The sequence below is a fragment of the Callionymus lyra genome, chromosome 2 (assembly GCF_982586985.1).
Source record: "Callionymus lyra chromosome 2, fCalLyr1.hap1.1, whole genome shotgun sequence".
Lineage (NCBI taxonomy): Eukaryota > Metazoa > Chordata > Actinopteri > Syngnathiformes > Callionymidae > Callionymus > Callionymus lyra.
In genome coordinates, this window is record NC_141819.1 from 38,427,938 (window position 1) to 38,446,685 (window position 18,748).

At 42.1% G+C, this 18,748-nt stretch overlaps 1 protein-coding gene across 2 annotated transcripts in view; it reads left to right on the forward strand.

Moving 5' to 3' along the window:
- bahcc1b (BAH domain and coiled-coil containing 1b) overlaps positions 1-12,466 on the forward strand; it is a 49,922-nt gene extending 37,456 nt beyond the window's left edge. For both annotated transcript variants that reach the window (XM_087785052.1, XM_087785051.1), the window contains 14 exons: positions 1,099-1,162; positions 1,235-1,361; positions 1,444-1,587; positions 3,360-3,524; positions 3,673-3,920; positions 4,870-5,029; positions 5,109-5,226; positions 6,003-6,078; positions 6,158-6,266; positions 6,351-6,464; positions 6,534-6,671; positions 8,077-9,431; positions 10,207-10,443; positions 11,918-12,466. In XM_087785052.1, the coding sequence (XP_087641178.1) occupies positions 1,099-1,162; positions 1,235-1,361; positions 1,444-1,587; positions 3,360-3,524; positions 3,673-3,920; positions 4,870-5,029; positions 5,109-5,226; positions 6,003-6,078; positions 6,158-6,266; positions 6,351-6,464; positions 6,534-6,671; positions 8,077-9,431; positions 10,207-10,443; positions 11,918-12,127 (3,265 nt within the window). In that variant the 3' untranslated portion in view covers positions 12,128-12,466. The remainder of the gene's footprint in view (positions 1-1,098; positions 1,163-1,234; positions 1,362-1,443; positions 1,588-3,359; positions 3,525-3,672; positions 3,921-4,869; positions 5,030-5,108; positions 5,227-6,002; positions 6,079-6,157; positions 6,267-6,350; positions 6,465-6,533; positions 6,672-8,076; positions 9,432-10,206; positions 10,444-11,917) is intronic.
- The last annotated feature ends 6,282 nt before the right edge of the window (positions 12,467-18,748 follow it).

The window sequence follows — 18,748 nt, forward strand, 5'->3', positions numbered from 1 at the left end:
ATCTGAAAATATGCCTGGAAAACCAAATAACCCCAAAAACTATGAAGAAGGGGGGGGGGGGGGGTAGGATTATGGGCCTTACAACTTTCCAAAGTGGCTGTAAATTCTGGAACTAATTATATGTTTAAAATGTGGTCTAATATACAGTTTATTTTCATGGGGGTCTTCGCCCCCCTTGACGCCCTTTAAAATGACCTAAAGGAGCGTAAATTCTGGAATATCTCTTACTTACTATGATAAACATAAGGTTTCAATTTTTATTAAAATTGTACATATTTGAATTTTCATGGGGGTCTTCTGTGCCCCTTTTCCATTAATCTAATGGAGTTGCCTTCCCCCCTAAAACCTCTACTAAGAGGTCAGTAGTGCTTATTTTTAAGATATTTAGTCGAGAAGTTTTTGAGTCTTTAAGACATTAAGATCAGGCATCAGGCAGACACACATTGCCATCTTTCGCCGTAAAATAACGGTTTAATTTGTTGTTGTTTTTTCCTGGGATGGTTTTAAAGTCTACTCTCGGTTCCTCTCTCGGTGTGCAGCAAGACGTCCCTCTGAGGGAATATGAGATTCACCTGCCCGAGACACCAGCTGCTAACTGTGTGTGTGTGTGAGTGTGTGAGTGTGTGAGTGTGCGAGAGAGAGAGTGAGGAGGGTCGAGTGTATGCATACAATGAAGGAGAGAGTGAGAGTGAGGAAGGGAGGAGTAGCATTCAATAGAGGTTAGTGTTTATCGATCGAGCCCCGAAGCTCCGGTCAGCGGACAGACTCCCTCGAGACTGCTTCATTTCTCCCTCCGTCTCCTTCCCCATCCTCCACCCTGCCTCTCCTCCCACCGCTCTCCTTCACACCTGATAATTCCTCCCTTTCATGTGGTGATTCAGCAGAGTTTCATATTCCACCAAATATTTCTGTCAGGCAGCATAAAGGACGTCTCTTACCTCATCAAAGTTCAGAGACAAGGCAGCGAGTGAAACAAAGAAGCGTACCCCGGAGAGACACGGCGGAGCAGAAATTGTGATGCCGTGGACTCTGTGATCAGATCTTGAGAGACAATAGCGGATCTTCTCACATCTTTGTTATGTTTTTTATGATTTGTAGGCATGACCTGCTGGAAGAGAAAAACAGAAAGAAACACTCCACCCATGCTCTTAATGCTTCTCAGGTGAGTGCTCCGACTCCTGCTCCTTCTTTTGTGTTCGCCTGAGTTAAAGGCGTCTGAACCTCTTCTCTGCAGATGAAGGCCCGCTGTAAGCACAGAGGTCGACCCAGTTCTTTGAGTTCCAGGCTGGCCAAGGTTGCAGCTGAGCGCGGGGAGAACCAAGAATCAGAAGAGCCTCTGAAGAACCATGGAAGAGACGAAGGTGGGGCGTAGATTCAATGATCGTCTCACGGTACTCTTGTTTCTAGACTCAAGGACAAACTTTTTGAATCTGTTTTCGGCAGGCCAACAGTCGGTATGGACGGAAGGTCAAACCATGAAGAGAAAAAGAGGCCGCAAGCCAAAGGTTGACCCTAATAGAACTCACAACAGCCAGAGCTCTGAGAGTCAAGAAGTCAAGGAGGAGAGGAGTGAAAGTTCCGAGCATGGTCAGTATCTTTATCCATTAATTTAAACCTGAACTAAATAATTTAAAAGTGTCTTGACTGGTCTCTAGTACCGTATTTTCCCGAATCAAAATCTGTAGTATCCCTCCGCAAGGCTCTTTACTGATATCACCATCAAGGGTTTACAATATTACTCCCAAGGCTCTGTAGTTTAACTCTGTTAGGCTTCGTATAATTACTCCAATAGGCTCCTTATCATCACTTTGTGAGGCTGTGTAGTATTATTCTGAGAGCCTACATAGTATTACTCCAGGAGGATCCTTAGTATGATTCTGAGAGGCTTGTATTTTTACTCTGAAAGGCTCCATAGTATTACTCGGTGAGGCTCCAGGCTTTGTAGTACAGTATTGTTTTGTAGTAAAAATTCCAGGAAGGTGGACATTCTGGAGTCCCTGGAAAGCAGCTCATCTCTGCATCCATTTAGTGGAGGCGACCAATGATCTTTTTGAGACAGTTATGATGATACAAGACTCGGGTACAGGCATTAGTGCAAACACAAAATGGAGCTTTACCTAATGGCTCAGCTCAAGAGGTATCACTTCCACTGATCAGGTTACCCCAAGTATGGCATGGAGGAACACCCGCTATAGAGTCAGCATTCCATTGGCTTCCTACCTAAAGGTGCTCCTGCTCCGGCCCAGTCTGTGCTCAATAGGTCAGGGGGGGTTCTTATCAGAGCATTTGGCAGCTCCGATGATTCAACTTCTCTCACTGGACATCTGCTCACTGGAAGTACAAGTGTGAGTGTCGATGAGCGAGCAATTCGCCCGCCCGTCATCAGCACCGCCTCGCACCTCTAGGCTCATCTAACAAGCTGTTAAAACACTTAACGGCGGTCACTGCATCCCTCCAGCATGTACAGTAACTGGAGACCCTCCTCAGAATGTCACACCCATGTTCTTCCCTCCCCTCTACCTCTGGAGCCTCCTCAAAGTGTCTGATCGAGGAGGCCAGCAGCTCTTCTTTCCAACCTCGTAGGTCAAGACATGGCCGACATCTGCAGGTTGAAGGATTAAAAATACACACTAGGATCTTTATCTCGGTGACGGAGTGTTGACGAAGATGTCATGTCAGTGACAAGTGTGTCAAAGATACGTCGACACGCGACACTACCCCGATTTTCAGCTGTCAATGAAAATCACGAGTCCAAACTACATCAATCTAACACCAACAGTGGATTCCATTTTGAACCAAACTGTAAGCGAAATACCCAAAGTAGTTGCAATGACTTTATTTAACAATATTTACTGAACCACAATATGAGCTGCCAACCCCCCTCAACCACCCTAGTAAAAACTCTCATAATGCTTTGCCGCCCAGCCAGCCAAACTCAGTTGTTGATCCCTTTTGACATAGCAATAGACAAATATTTTCTACGGTATGTTAGCAACCAAACAACCGTCACTAAATAAAGCAGTTTGTAGAAAGGCATCATGGGAGATCACTGTTTTGTTGGCACCATAAGTAGGGTGGGTGCGGTAATTATTGCCTCCCACGAAGTTCTGTTGTTGTTTTTCTGCTGTTCAAATAAATCAAATGTTTGAACAATGACAACAAAGAAAGCTTTTCCTTTCCCTGACTGCAGCTTAATACATTATAATTAAATATGTAGTACCATGTGCCAAAAAAAAAGAAAAATTGTTGAAACAAAGAGACCATGGACCATTGTGTTTGTTGGTCAAATCTCATTCATGTTATTAAGAGTCAAAGGGTTTTGCTTCTGGTATCAACAATCTTCTTACTCTTCTGAGCAGATCATGAAGTTGGAGACGAGGAGGACTGCGGCAATGAGAGCATGGATGGTTCGAGTGATAACAAGACCAGCTCTTCTTCAGAGGCCCCCCCACACACTTTCTCAACACAAGCGTGCAGGCCTCAGACTTCTCACAGAGGCAGAAGCAAACGACCCAGAACATCAGGTGAGTTCAACAGTGTATGCTGTATGTAGCACCCGGTGTTTCCATGAGTTGATGAAAATACACATCTTAACAGATTACTACTTCAGTGGAAATTCAGAGAAAAACTGTCAATTATGATACTGATGTTGCTGTGTGTCTTTTTTTCCAGTGTCTGTTGCAGCAGTTTTACACTCTGCTGGTACGACCAGCAGCCTGATCACAGATCAGAAAAGACTCGCCACCAAATGTCTGGAACACCCAGTGGCTAAAAGAGCAGCTCTGCCCTTGTGGGCGCCGTCGTCCGCCGGTTACAGTTTCGGTGAGGTCCGTGGTAGCACCGGAGCGGCGTCAGGGACGAAATGGATCAGCAGGGAGGCCACGAGGAAGAGCTCAGCTGGAAACTGTGCTCTTGGAAAGGTAACACTGATAGTTATGTGTTGAATAATGATAGATAGGATAAATGTTTGCTGATGATGCAGTTGAAAACATAATGAGGGTTCTCTCTGGAAACCTTTTGGGGTGTTTGAATCTTTTGGGGCTGTAAACATGGCGTCAAAGGGAAAAAGCTGAAAACTAAATTTGATAAAAATTAAGAAAAATGCTACCGTATGTTTTGGATGATAAGGTACACTTAAAATCCTTTATTTTCTCAGAAATCGCAACAATTATATTAATGTGTTAAACTACATAGTTGCACTGCAAGGCTCTATATTATTAATCCCAGCGGGTCCGTAGTATACAACAAAGTAGCGTCGCATTGAATGCACCTTATACTCGGTAAGTAAGTGAGCTTGCTTTATCAGTCAGAAAACACAGTTGTTAGAGGTGGATACTGTTTGATACGTTCCAGAGAATTCGTGTCTCTGTTTAGGGTCTTCTGTTTTTTTAGAGGCTTTATATGTAGAGGTTGCTTAAGGCAAATAATAGTTCATGCCCCGCAGTCATGAGGCAACTGACATTGAAATATACTGTTTTCTAATGTGGAAACAATAAGCCCCAACACTGATGTGCACAGATAATTTTCTTTGGACAGCATCAACACATGCAGAAACCTGCTACGCAAGTTGACTTTCCGTCATCACTCGTCCATCATCCTTGGCAGGAGACTAGCTGAAACCGGTCTGCAGTTGTCTGCACACAAGCCTGCGTGGGCGGGGGTTTTCTACAGTTTGATTTCCGTCTTCAACCTCTGACCTTTTTTGAAACTAGCTAGGAAGGCGGAAAACTTTATTTAGATTCCAAACAAGCTATTTGACTTCCTTTCACCACTGGTTTAACACTTGTCACTTATTAATCCTTAACCGGGTTAACGCATCGTCGTTTTTTTTCCTGCAACCCATTCACCGAGGTCATATTTCCTGTCCAGGTCAAAGGTCAGGCAGTCAGCCGACTCCTACAGAGCTTTGCGGCTGACGACGACTTCCGCATGGACGAGGAAAGCAGCTTCTCCGAGGGAGAGGAAGACGAGGACGAGGAGGACAATAAGTTGATCCACCTTCCTCCCAACATGCCTTCTAAAATACCTGGTATGACACTCAACAGACAGTCACCCCTTCAATGATTGATCACCCACATTCCTAAACGTATCACCTTCCTCTCCTCCAGCACTGCCTAACTGCGTCCTCAGTAAAGAGATGCTGGTGGACGGACTGAAGATCCTGATCTCGAAAGAGGACGAGCTGTTGTACGCCGCCTGTGTTCAGACTCTGGAACTGCCCGACATGTAAGACTGTAATGAGAACCCAAATAATTATCAGAGCGTCACAAACGTACACGGATCGGTTGAATTTTTATCATTTTAAGATCACAGAAAGAGATAGAGGGTGATATGTTTTTCTGGGCTGGAAGTGAAAACCCAAAGGAATGTCCCGTCAAAACGAAGCCAACAGTAACAACAGTGGCAGCCAAGAAACCATCAATGCCCCGGAGCAAAATCACCTTTTCAACCGAAACATAACTTGTTCTACACAATCATTGTTTTTGTTACACCTTCATTTGTGCGACAACCTTCATGCATCAATTCAAAAACTGCTCAATGAAGATACATATAAATGACATTTACGAAAGTATCTAAATATGCAGATTTTTCACTACCAAAGGTAAAACTTACCAGAATACTTTAGTATAATACTCTACAGCATTGTGTAGTAAACAAAAAATGTCATACATCCCATACATTGAAGAAATGAGATGAGTCTATTGCCATGTACAAGATGTTGGTCACTGATCAAAACTAGATTTGACCTTGTTTACTATAGAGGTGTATAATAATACATTTTTAAGGAAAATATTTTGCCACAAGATCCAATGAGTCAGACGACAGCACTAGAAAGTGAAGCTACCAAGTGTTGCCACTAATTCCTGCGACTCGCCCTGTCCTAATTTCCATTTCTGTGGGAAACACTTGAGTGAGATATCTTGTCATTCTGTATTTGTGTAATGAAGTCACGACACGTTTCTGTATCCGACCACATCGTAACTTCATGCTCTCACGTTCAGATTCAGCGTGGTAATAGAGGGGGAACGCGGAAATCGTCCCAGGATTTACTCACTGGAGCAACTCCTGCAGGAAGCTGTGAGTATTTCTACTCTAACACTTTATTCCTGGGGTGACTTGAAGCACAGAGTAAACAACGATCTGTGGATTCTTTCAGGTGCTGGACGTGCGTCCTCAGACTGAGGCTATCCTGACTGCAGGGACAAGAGTCTGCGCCTACTGGAGTGAACGCTCCCGTTGTCTTTACCCGGGATACGTCCACAGAGGTGAGTGACATCTAAGTCGACTAAAAACTGCTGGTAGCAATGTTGACCTAAATCTAACTCGCTTTCTTTGTAATGATGGAAAAGGAGGTCCAGGTGAGGAGAAGGAGGGGAGTGTGATGGTGGAGTTCGACGACGGGGACAGAGGACGGATCTCTCTCCCGAACGTCCGACTTTTGCCTCCTGGATACCAGATCTGCTGTACGTGTCACTCATATTCAGGATGTAAGTAGGATCAGAATACTAACTGTTGAATCGTACCCGTCACAGGTGCAGAACCGTCTCCAGCACTACTCATGTCGCCGGGTCGAGTCTGCCGCCGAAGCTCAACACAGGAGAAGAAAGACACGCCCATTGAGAATTCAGCCAATGACGATTCGGCAGGAAGGCCACAGGAAAAGAGACCAGGTGAGAAAAACTTATAAAAACTGTATCTCTGGTTTTATTTGACGTACTTTTCAGTCAAGTCAGTCTAGGATCATTATTCCACCTCCCTTTATATTAACAGATATTTTTTGGACGTGTCATGACTATGAAAGTATTTCATTGTCATCAGAATATTGTCAAATTATAATTTTTCAAATATTTTTTTTTTCACTTTTTTTTATTAAATTGTTTTTTTTCATGAATTATATTAGATTTTTGAATAATATAATAAAGGAATTCAATTAATTGTTATCTTGAAAGGTTTAATTTGTTTAAAGTTTTTATACTTTAAAATTGAGTTTCGAGAATCGCTTATTTTCTAAATTAATTCATATTTTATCACATAGAGTTTGACTTTCTGATTCCAATATTGAAAAATAACTGTTCTAAATTCATTTCTTTAATATATTGCCTTTTAAATTCAGTTTAAAAATGTTGATAAAATACTGCCATCTTACCACACCGATCTAATTCCTTCGACGTCGTAACGTTATCTAGTTTGAAGGCAGTCTTTTGCTTTTGTCTTGCGTCACTATTTCATTATTTATATTGAATTTAAAAGACTAAGACCGAAAAACTATTTAATTAATTAATAAAATACTTCAACTATCAAACTCTGTGTAAAAAAAAAGAACATTTTTACATTTAATTATTTTAAAAAATACAACCTTTTAACACACAATTTTTTGAAATGGATGAATCATTAGAAATATTATATTTATATATATTTTTAAAATTCAAATATAAAAAACACAAATAATTCAACCTTTTAATTAAAAAGTTTCAAAATTTGATGTGTTTCATTCTAACATTCCACATAGATAGATCTATAAACTTTATTAATCTATATTAAATATATATATTCGACATTTAATATTCCGAAGGCACTGATATAGTTCCATACATGGCAGTTTTGTGCCGGATTATCCTTCGCTCCACATCTGCACCATGAGAGTTTAAATATCATAGATGCTGGACCAAGCACACACAAGCAAAGACACGTCACCCTCTCAGCTAAACTCAACACGTCAGTTGGTCCTGATGCTCAGTTATTTGTGCGGCTAACAGTCATCCAATTACTGCATGCCTGAGAGTCAGAAGAGCATGCTCTCAATGGCACCATTACTCACGTCTTATCAACTGTCATCGCTGAAGTTTGTGTCATCTAGCAACACACATGATAGTTGTCAGAACCGGCTGCAGGCCTGAGTTCCTCCAGGTTTGATGAAGTTTGAGTAATGAATATGCCTAGACTCACCTGAGTAGGTGAAAATGAAGGAAATGGAGGTTTTAGATTTCACCTAAGCTCTTAAGTTATGCAATCAATCTCAGTCAGCCCTTGAGCAAGTCGCTTGTTGTTGATTATCCTTTTCTTTTTTTTTTACAGTTGGCCGGCCCAAGAAAGTCCACTCTGTGTCTAAAAGTGCCAGCTCAAGAACATCTGGACCTGACTCCGGGAGCAGAAGCAGCACGTCCTTGCTGAGCTGGTCTGCACCCAGGAAGTGCCCCCCGGTGGACTTCTTCCTTTTTAAAGGCACGTCCCGGAAAACCCAGAAAAGGATTAGAGAGCGACAAGCTGGGATCTTTCATCGGCCGACCTCTCAATCTGTCGCGCCCCCCACACCCCTGAAAGGAATATTTGGCTCCCCGTTCCTAGTGGATTCTTTCAGTAGTATCGCTAATGGCTACTCTACATTTGGAGCTGGTTCAGGAAGCGTTAGACCAGCAAACACCATCGCTCCAATGGGCGGTCCCCCGACGGCTCCCATGATCATACCGGCTGGGAGCAGGAAGCCACTTAGTGACCGGGACAGGAAGCACTTGTTGGTGAAGCTCGACCACGAAGGAGTAACTTCTCCTAAAACTAAGAACGGAAAAGCGCTGCTTCGGCTCGGGAGTGGAATGAGAGTAGGTCGGACCGTGACTTCCTCAGGAGCACCGCTGCGAAACATTCATCCCAATATGCTTGTGAAGTCTCCTAAAAGTGCAGGAGGGCAGAGAGATGCCACTGTAGGCGTATCAAAGGCCAAAGCACCTTCGCCGAAGAAGCCTCTGGCAGAAACCAAAGGAGACTACAGCGCTGACTACCAGAGTGACGCTCCCAGCTCCTACTCCGAGCTGGACGAGGAGGACGAGGAGGCAGGTCAGGACGCAGGGCAGAGGAGAAGCGACTCATCCCACAGTGGTGGTCGGTTCCTCTCCCGTCTGTCCGTCTGCTTTTCCTCATCCTCGTCATCCTCGTCATCCTCGGGCTCCATCTCTTCCTCCTCCATCTGTTCTTCGGACTCCTCGTACTCCTCCGACGAAGAGTCGTCGTCGGTGATGCTGCGTCGGGCGCTTCTTCAGCAGGACAAACACAGGAAGACCATGAGCTCCGACCCCCGCGGCCCCACCTCCAACTCTTCCACGTCCACCAAAGCTCACGCCTACGTGGCAAAGTCCAACATGACCCCGTCAGGGTCCAAGGGCAAGGCTCAGAGGCCGGACGACCAGACGGATTACAAAGCGAAAGGAAGCGTATCTGCTAACAGCGGCGCGGCGGAAAAGACGCCGAAGAGGAAAGACGGAGGGAACAGCAGCAACCACGAGGGTCAGAGTGCGTCTGACAACCAGCAGCCCAAAACCTCCAACAAAGACGCAGCAGCTAAGAGACAGAGGATGTCTTCACCAGAGCCTCTGGCCAGCATTGCGCCACTCCTGCCTGGACGTCAACTCTGGAGGTGGTCTGGCAACCCGACCCAGGTGAGAATCAACAACGTCAATGATGGAGTTTGAGTGAGAGATAAAGATATGGCCACTCTTTGGCAGTAAAGTCCTGGACTTACCATATTTTTTTAGAACAACCACGACAACTCACCATGAGTCCATGAGGCTCTGCCACAGGCTTCATAATTCCTGGAGTAATAATGCAGAGCTGCACTGCGGTTTAAGTCAAACCTATCAGTCACACAGTACAACATAATGTACCTTATAACTCTGGTGTGCCTTATGGTCTGATAAATACTGTAGTTCCCAGAAATACCTTATTTTTAGGATATGTTGAAAAAAAGAGCGTTGGCCAGATGGACCCATGTCTCCGTTTGCCTTATTTTGTTTGATTGACGTGAAGGAAAATACCAAAGCAACCTCAACTCCAGGAACTCTTTGGCGGTCCACTGACCCATTCAAATCTCTGCTAAGTCAAGTGTGATATGGATCTAGTGTGTATTTATGTGTGTAAATAGCTTACATTTATTTATATATGTTGTCAAACAAACCTTTGATCCTGAAACATGCAGAGAGAAAAGGATTTAAAACCTAAAAAGAAAAACCACATGAGGCAGAAATAGCAGAGGTGTTGTGATTCTGTTCTCCAATAAGCCATGTGTGATCATCTAAATATGCACTTGATCCCCCGAGTTTGTCTTGGCTCGTTCATTGACTTATCTCATCGTGAGAGATTTATTTTGAGAAAATGAGTCCAGTGCTGCAGAAATAAACTATTTGTGTGCTTCTTTTCTTTCTGTCGCTCCACCAGAGGAGGGGTCTGAAGGGCAAAGCCCGCAAGCTTTTCTACAAGGCCATCGTCCGGGGCAAGGAGACGGTGCGTGTCGGAGACTGCGCTGTGTTCCTGTCACCGGGCCGGCCTCAGCTGCCCTACGTGGGCAGAGTGGAGAGCCTGTGGGAGTCTTGGAGCTCCAGCATGGTGGTCAGGGTCAAGTGGTTCTACCACCCAGAGGAGACTCGCCTGGGGAAGCGGCACCGCGATGGCAAGGTAAAGGCCACGGAGTACAAGTGGAATATCTAATAGGGGAATGGTCGGAGTAACCGAGCGTGAAATATTCATTGAAATATATTACCATATTATCTTTTTGTATTCCCTTCTCTCACCGGACTTCCTAGAACCACCCGCCTGATTACATTTAATATTATAGGGAGACGCTAAAGACTCTCTAGGTGGATAAAACAGAATCTCTGCTGTGGATTCTTCTCATTTTGCAGCTGGAAAACGTTGTGGGAGAGTCGGCTCCAGAAGCAACTTAGCACTGGACCTGAAGTTTCAGAGTCGTTTTACCTTTAGAAACATCATAGTGTTTAATAAGATTCCATCTTAGACATCAGTTCAACAGCGGAGGAAGGTTCTATGAACTCAACGCTTTCTCGGAGATGTTCTTGGGGGGAGATATTCCAGTTCTGTATTATAGAAATGTTCTTTCATCGTTGCTCCATCTTTGTGGTATTTCTTTTAACAAATGAACACTTAGATTGACTGATATTGTCGACTTGGATCTTAAACATTGTGTTGATCTCTTACTCAGAACATCCCTCAAAATATATATTTACGAGATTCAGAAACGCTCTATGAAGATTTAGAAAAATAAAGTTACTGGAAGATATAACGAATATTATCTCACCTTTGGTACATTTTTAAACTATCCTGGAGTAAAGTGGCACAACCGACATAGATCAAATCTTTAGATGTTTATAATGTGGAGTAATACTAGTAATTCTACAGGTCCTAGTGGAGTAATACTGCAGGTCCTATTGAAGTAATACTACAGGTCCTAGTGGAGTTATACTACGGATTCTAGGCAATTAATAATACAGAGCCTCACAGAGTAATATTTTGGAGCCTCACAGAGTAATACTTCAGGTCCTAGTGAAGTAATACTACAGATCCTAGTGGAGTAATACTACAGGTCCTAGTAGAGTAATACTACAGAGCCTCACAGAATAATACTTTGGATCCTCACGGAGTAATACTACAGGTCCTAGGGGAGTAAACTACAGACCCTCACGGAGTAATACTTAGTGGAGTAATACTTAGTGGAGTAATACTTTGGAGCCTTGCGGAGTAATACTATGGACACTACTGGAGTAATCTAATCTTATACTACGGAGCCCCTACAGGGTAATACTATGGACCAATGTGGTGTATTACCACAGAGCATTGTGGTGCATAGGTAACCAAAGTCGTACTTCAAAATTGTGACAGATTTTTGATTAAAATACTTTAGGATCACCTGAGTATAGGAATATTGTCTTTATGGGAGAAATATTAAGCATTTTAACTGCGCCTTTTAGTCCAGAAAATACAAAAATCCAAAGAGGAATGTTGGAAAAACATTGAACAACAGGGAAAACATTAGTGATATAAGTTGTTTTTCTAAACCAGGCTGTAAAATGTTTTAAGACCTAAACTGCTCCCTCAATATAGAGCTTTAACACATCTTTTCTCCTCCTCCCAGAATGCCTTGTACCAGTCCAGCCACGAGGACGAGAACGATGTTCAGACCATCTCTCACCGCTGCCAGGTGCTCAGCAGGGCCGAGTACGACCAGCTGATCCAGGAACACAAGACGGGGAACACGGCTAACCACCTGTTCTACCTGGCCGGGACCTACGAGCCCACCACGGGGCAGCTGATCAGCGCCGACGGTGTTGCTATCATGTCCTAGCATCGGAGGCCTTGTTCGCCGATAGACTCGTACTCTGGATGTTCTCCAAAGCGGCTCCTCACAAACGGAGCGGGATATGAAAGAAAGAGTTTTGGCTCATCAGTGCTGGAGCTGAATTTGACTGAAGCTACTTGTCGTGTGAATCTCGTCAACGGAACAGAAACAGAGACTTTAAACAAAAAGCACTTTGGAGTTTTGTAGTGGCTTTCTTATAAAAAAGACTTGTGCTGATGAATACGGTAAACCACACTGGTTTGAAAGGTTATTATGGTCTTAAACTGGTGGATCGACCATGACGAGATGATTGGAAAATCCCAACAGGACCAAAAAAAACAGAAACACTGTCGTTTGAATTTGTGTGTGTCAAAGTGTGGGAGTGAAGAATCAGTGTGTGTGTGTGTGTGTGTGTGTGTGAGTGTGTGTGTGAGTGTGTGTGTGAGTGTGTGCGCGAGCCAAGATGAGGTCGTGACACACCGATGGTGTAACTGAACTACATATGAAGCTGTCCAAGACTGAGAGTTCTGTTTGAAGTCACAATGACTGAACCAAGGAAGCAGCGTTTCTCCCGTCAAGCCATACACATCAATACCTCCGTCGTGTCCTGGTGTTCAGGCCGACCTCACGTGTACAGCTGGTCACCTTTTTTATTTGTAATATTTGTACAGCCTCTTGTGTACGATACGTCTTGTACATATGCGTGTGTATATACACATATATCTATATATATATATCTATATATATATAACTATTTGTTCTTTTTCCATTTGCAGAGAGGATTATTTTATTCACATTGTTTTGAAACTTGTAAACGAGGGAGGGGTTGGATTTTCTTCTCAATGCACTGATCAGATGGTGAGATGTAGATGCAGCCTGAACAACCAACTCGAAAGGTTGTCGGTGTGAATCCCCCGTGATTGTTTGATATGTCCAAAGAGAGAGTCCCAAATCTCTCTGTGCGTTGTTTTTCTGGTGTCATGTCGAGCGTACACGACACGACTTTGACTCCCTTTAGACTCGTGGAGGAACAACTTTGATCAATACAACAAAGTGCAGAAGTGAAACTCTAGTGAAGTTAATCAGTGCCAGAATATTTTCACATTTTGAATTTATTTATTTAATATTGAATTGGTATTTTTTAAATAATTGAAATCAATCATTTGTATTGAAAGGTTGAATTTGTTTTTTTTAATGATTCAAATAAATTCAAATTGTATTGATTATTTTCATTAAAAAGTGTTGGCTTTTTTATATCAACATATATTGTGTCAATTTATGTTTTTTCATTTCAATATTTTGACTTTTAATATTTAATTGACCCAAAAATAGAAAAATAAATCAACCTTTCAATAAAGAGCCACAAATGCCACTGATCTACTTCCACAAAAAACCTTTGTTGATTTTTTCGAAGTTGAGTTTGATTGGTGAACTTCTGACTCTCAGCTCTGGAAATGCAAGCTTAGGGAAAACAAACTGTGACCTTGAGAAGAAGGTAATAGTGCAGAGAGTTGAGGGTTCACACTGTGTGCCTTGTATCGTGACAACTTGATGTATTCTTTTTTAAAAAGTTGCTGACTCGTCAGACTTGACATATCACAAGCGCGAGGGACGTTTCCCCTATGATTCCAAAGATGGTCACATGACAGGGTTTTGACGAATCAGGAAAATGCATTTCCTGAAGTAAAGAACGTTAACTTTAAGTTTATGCTGTAGGGACGGTCAAAGTTGTGTTGTGTATGAGCGGCATATGTGTGTGTGCGTGTGTGTGTGCGTTTCCTGTTCATTTTTCAAACACAATGACTGGAAAAGAAACAAAGTTTCTTCTCACCTCTGATCCTCAAAGAATCAATGTTGATTTCTCGTTTAATTTCAATCAAGAATGTAGATATTTATCCGGGAATTGAACCAAAGCACCTGTAGGTTTACGCTTCACAAGAAGAAACAACTTTATTGAAAATATCTGAAAGAAAATTCAATTCAAGACGGGACCCCTGCAATCACAGAGGTATTTGAAGTCCGGCTGCTCCAGTTGTCTCCTCCGGCGTTGCCATGACATCCGGCTGAACAACCTGGATGTTGTTGCCGCTCAGCTGATGCACTCGAGGTTACCATGACAACCAGAACGGCACCACGAGACTGTGAAGGACAATCAGAGCCAATCAGTGGGAAGATGTTGGGATTGAAAAGAAAATGGATCAAATCGTAAATAATGTCACTTTTATTCTGCTTTGCCAAAAATTGTCTGTTTTTTTTTTTCATTTGCTTTGTTTACAACCGTCTTATCGTTTATGCAAGTTTGTCGTCCGTGTCTGGGATGTACAGGGGGAAGAAACACAAAATGCCTTTTTTTTTTCTTTTTTTTTTTAAGGAACTTGGACTGACTTTGAACGGTGATGCTGTTAAACTGCAAAGCAAAAGCGTTTTCAAAAATGTGAAAAAAGGCTGTATTTTCTTTAAGAAACACTGGATCCGGATCTGACCCTCACAGTCTGACAGAAGCAGCATCATTGTGCGACCATGTTTTCAACACCCACTGGAACCATGTTGTGTGGTTGAGAAGGCCTACTAAATATATTATTTCAGTCATTCTTTGGGGAATATTTGAACATTTCCCGATGTACAAAAATGCAAACAGAAGCTATTTATCTTAATTTTATTTCTCTTTGTGTTTTATTAAAACAGATTCTTACATAAAAACATCTCCTTTGTTTCCTGGCAGCAGGGTGTGATCTCTGAGTTCAGCCTTGTGTTCGTCAATGGCTGTCATTTGTCTGCGGCAGGAAGATGCACCAGAAGATAAAGACGCTAGAAGAATAGAGAGGAGAGGAGGAGATGGAGGACAACGAGCAGAGGAAGCAATTTGAAACTGTAGCCGAAGCCAATGGCGAGGACGGGAGCGGCAGAGAAAGAGAAACAGTATCCAGCCGAGTGTTCCGTGAGAGGCAGGTCGGGCTCCTGAGGCGGTTCAGGTGGGTCGGATCACGGCAATAATACAAACGGAACACCACCATTAAGAGAACAAAGTACAGGTTTCCACTTTCAGCCGACATAGATTTCAAATCTCAGACGAGAAGGTTCAGTGTCGACTCGCATCCTTGAAGGTTTTTATGAAAGTATATCAGTGACATGTTGAAGGATTCAATTAAACATTTCAATTGTTTAAACTTTGATTTAGTCATGATTTGATTAAATCTTCTTTTGGTATTTGGTATATATTTGGCACTAATTGACCAACATCTTGATGTTGAATTGAAGACTACGAATAAAAAAATATATAATACATTTAGAATATTTATTTTGGAATCATTTCGTCAAACTTCAGGTGTAAACGAAAATAAAATAGAAAATATTTGATTTTCTTCAACAAAATTCAACAAAAAGTTAAACCTTTGAATATCAAAATTGTTTAATTTAATTGTTCCAAAAAAGAATTCAATATTAAAAAGAACATTTAAACCAACAACATTTAAATGAAAAAAACTGATCATCCATACATTTTTAGCATCGGCTACATGTTAGCATTGATACATACATTTGGAATGTCAAAAATCATTATCAAACAAGAATATTTCTCAACAGAGCGATTAAATATTAATAAATTATTTTGATTGTCAAGATGAGAATACTGAACAAAATACTTAGGTAGGGGGCGCTGCTGGACGCTTAGCCAGTAGGACGCAGCTGTTGCTAGCTCTTTCTACTGAAGATCATTTAAAGTCTCTATGAGACAAAAATCAGGGAATTATGCAAAAGAAAATGGAATTTGTAGTATTGTTGAGTACTCTGGTATTGCAGAATTTACAGACCACATGACTCTTGCTGGACTCTACTGTATCCTCTCGTCCTCAGCCATCGCCGGGATTTTACTGGATTTCATTGTGTGTGTGTGTGTGTGTGTGTGTGTGAGAGTAAGGGGCAGCATCATTAGATCAACTTCTCTGAGGTGTGTAGCTTCAGTGACAAAGTGCACAACGTTTCTTCAGTGACGTCCAGGAAAGATTGACACTTCTTCTGTGAAGCCGTCATGACGAGTCGGGAGGGAGGATTGACCTTTGACCCCATGTTACTGATCCAGAAGACTCACACATGTAATCATGAACTTCTCTAGTTTCACCGATATCTGGTGTTTTTATTGTTGCTGCAGGAACATGTGACTCCTTCAAATGGACTGAATCTTGAAAGAAAACACACACACACACACACACACACACACACACACACACACACACACACACACACACACACACACACACACACACACACACACACACACACACACACAGGTGTGTGTTTTCATTGTCTTTGTCTTCTGTGTTCCACTGTTGTGTTGGTTTCATTTGTTTTATAGCCAACTCATCTACTACACTACATACACATACACACAACTGCACACACACACACAAATCACCACACACACAAATCACCACACACAAACATATCAACACATACACCCCTCACACCCACCCGTTTCACACACACACACATGCACACACACACATCAACAAAAACATACACATCAACAGAGGCACACACCTCAACACATACAGGAACAAATTAACACACATATTTATCAACACAAACACACACATATCAACACATACAAATACACAGACAATCATGTCAACACACGCACACACACATCAACACCAACACGCACTTGTAAAAACACACACATATCAGCATATGCGCACACACATCAACATAAACATACACATACAGAGAGGCACACACCTCAACACACACAGGAACACACAAACACACACATTTATATATATTTCTCAACACATACAAACACATATCAACACACACACGTACATATCCAAGCGGAGACACACACTCACCAAACACATGCACACACACACACACACACACACACACACACACACACACACACACACGTATAAACACAATCACACACATCAACACGTACATATCTACACACACATATTAACACACACACAGATATTGAAACATGTAACCACACAGGCACACTCATCAACACACACACGTACATATCCACACAGAGACACACACTCACCAAACACACACACACGTATGAACACAATCACACACATCAACACAGACATATCAACACACACATATTAACACACACGCAGATATTAAAAAATGTAACCACACAGGCACACTCATCAACACACACATATCAACACACACACGCACATATCAACACACACACACTCACATATCAACACGGAGACACACAAACACACACACACACACACACAGTCATTTGTGCTCTTACATCCTCAGCAGCTCCTCAATCAAGCGACGCCTTCAACACACACAGACATTAAGTGCAGTCTTTGACTGCTTATCAGCAGGTTTGCTTTAGGCTTATCAGGTCGACATTGTTAGACTACTTTACCCAGAATGCTGCAGGAGATATGAGGTACAATGGGAGGCAGGGGGGATGTGTGTGTGTGTGTGTATGTGTGTGTGTATGTGTGTGTGTAAGGGGGGGTCTCTGCCCTCTGGGTTAATGAGAGTGCAGCTTTCACGTTGTGAGAGCAAACATGCCACAAGCTCATTTGTGTGTCATTTTTTTGGTGTCCAGTGTGTGTGTGTTCATGTTCAGGGGTGTGTGTGTGTGTGTGTGTGTGAAGGGTCGAGGTGTCAGTAAAAGGTGTGTCAGTTAGCTTTATGGTGTTTTCCGATGGCGGCTGGTGGACAGAAGCAACACATACGAGTCACGTCGTCCTCGCTGTGTGTAAAGGTTAACACTGGTGAACATCCATGTGTGTGTGTGTGTGTGTGTCAATTTAAATTCTTTCTTTTGGTAAGAACACACGTGTGCAGTTTAAAGGTTTTGAAGAGAACAATTAATGAAAAATAAAGCAATGATGTTTTAAAATATTTTATACTTTTTTTGTTGTTTTCACAGTTTTCACAGATTTTCTGTCGTTGTTCATTTAGATTTAAATTTAAAGTGCAGTTATTATGCCATATTAGTTCAGTTAGTTAAGTTCATGCTATCATAGGAAAACAATAGAGAGAGGAAACTATTGTGAATAAATCATGTATAATAAATATGACTCTAGAAACATATTTTGAAAAAGTGAATAATGTAAGATATTATATAATGTAAGAAGAACCATCAACGACACCAGGTTGAATCTACTTTAAATATAGATCATATTTTCACATGTCAACACACACATCTGCGTTCACACACTTAAACATAAGCAATTTTATTTGTGCAGACTTTTCCTTGATTTTCTGCGACTCCTGTGTTTGTCTCAGTGTTGTCTTGACCTTTTAAGTATTTATTTATTGAGTATTGTTTAATTTGTTTAAGCGCTTTGTGACCCTGGTCTAGAAAAGTGTTCTATAAATATTACTTACTTACTTACTTACTCATACACACACAGGAATTCATACACGGACGCTCAAACTTACACACAAAGAAACACACAGATATAAACACAAACGCGCACAGACCAAAACTACAGTCACACACACACACACACACACATGCACACACACACACACGCACGCACACACACACTCAAACACACACACACACGTACGCACACTCATAAACAGTGTGTAATATAACAATTCTCTAATCTTTCAATAGGAACTAACATGATCCAAGCACAGAGC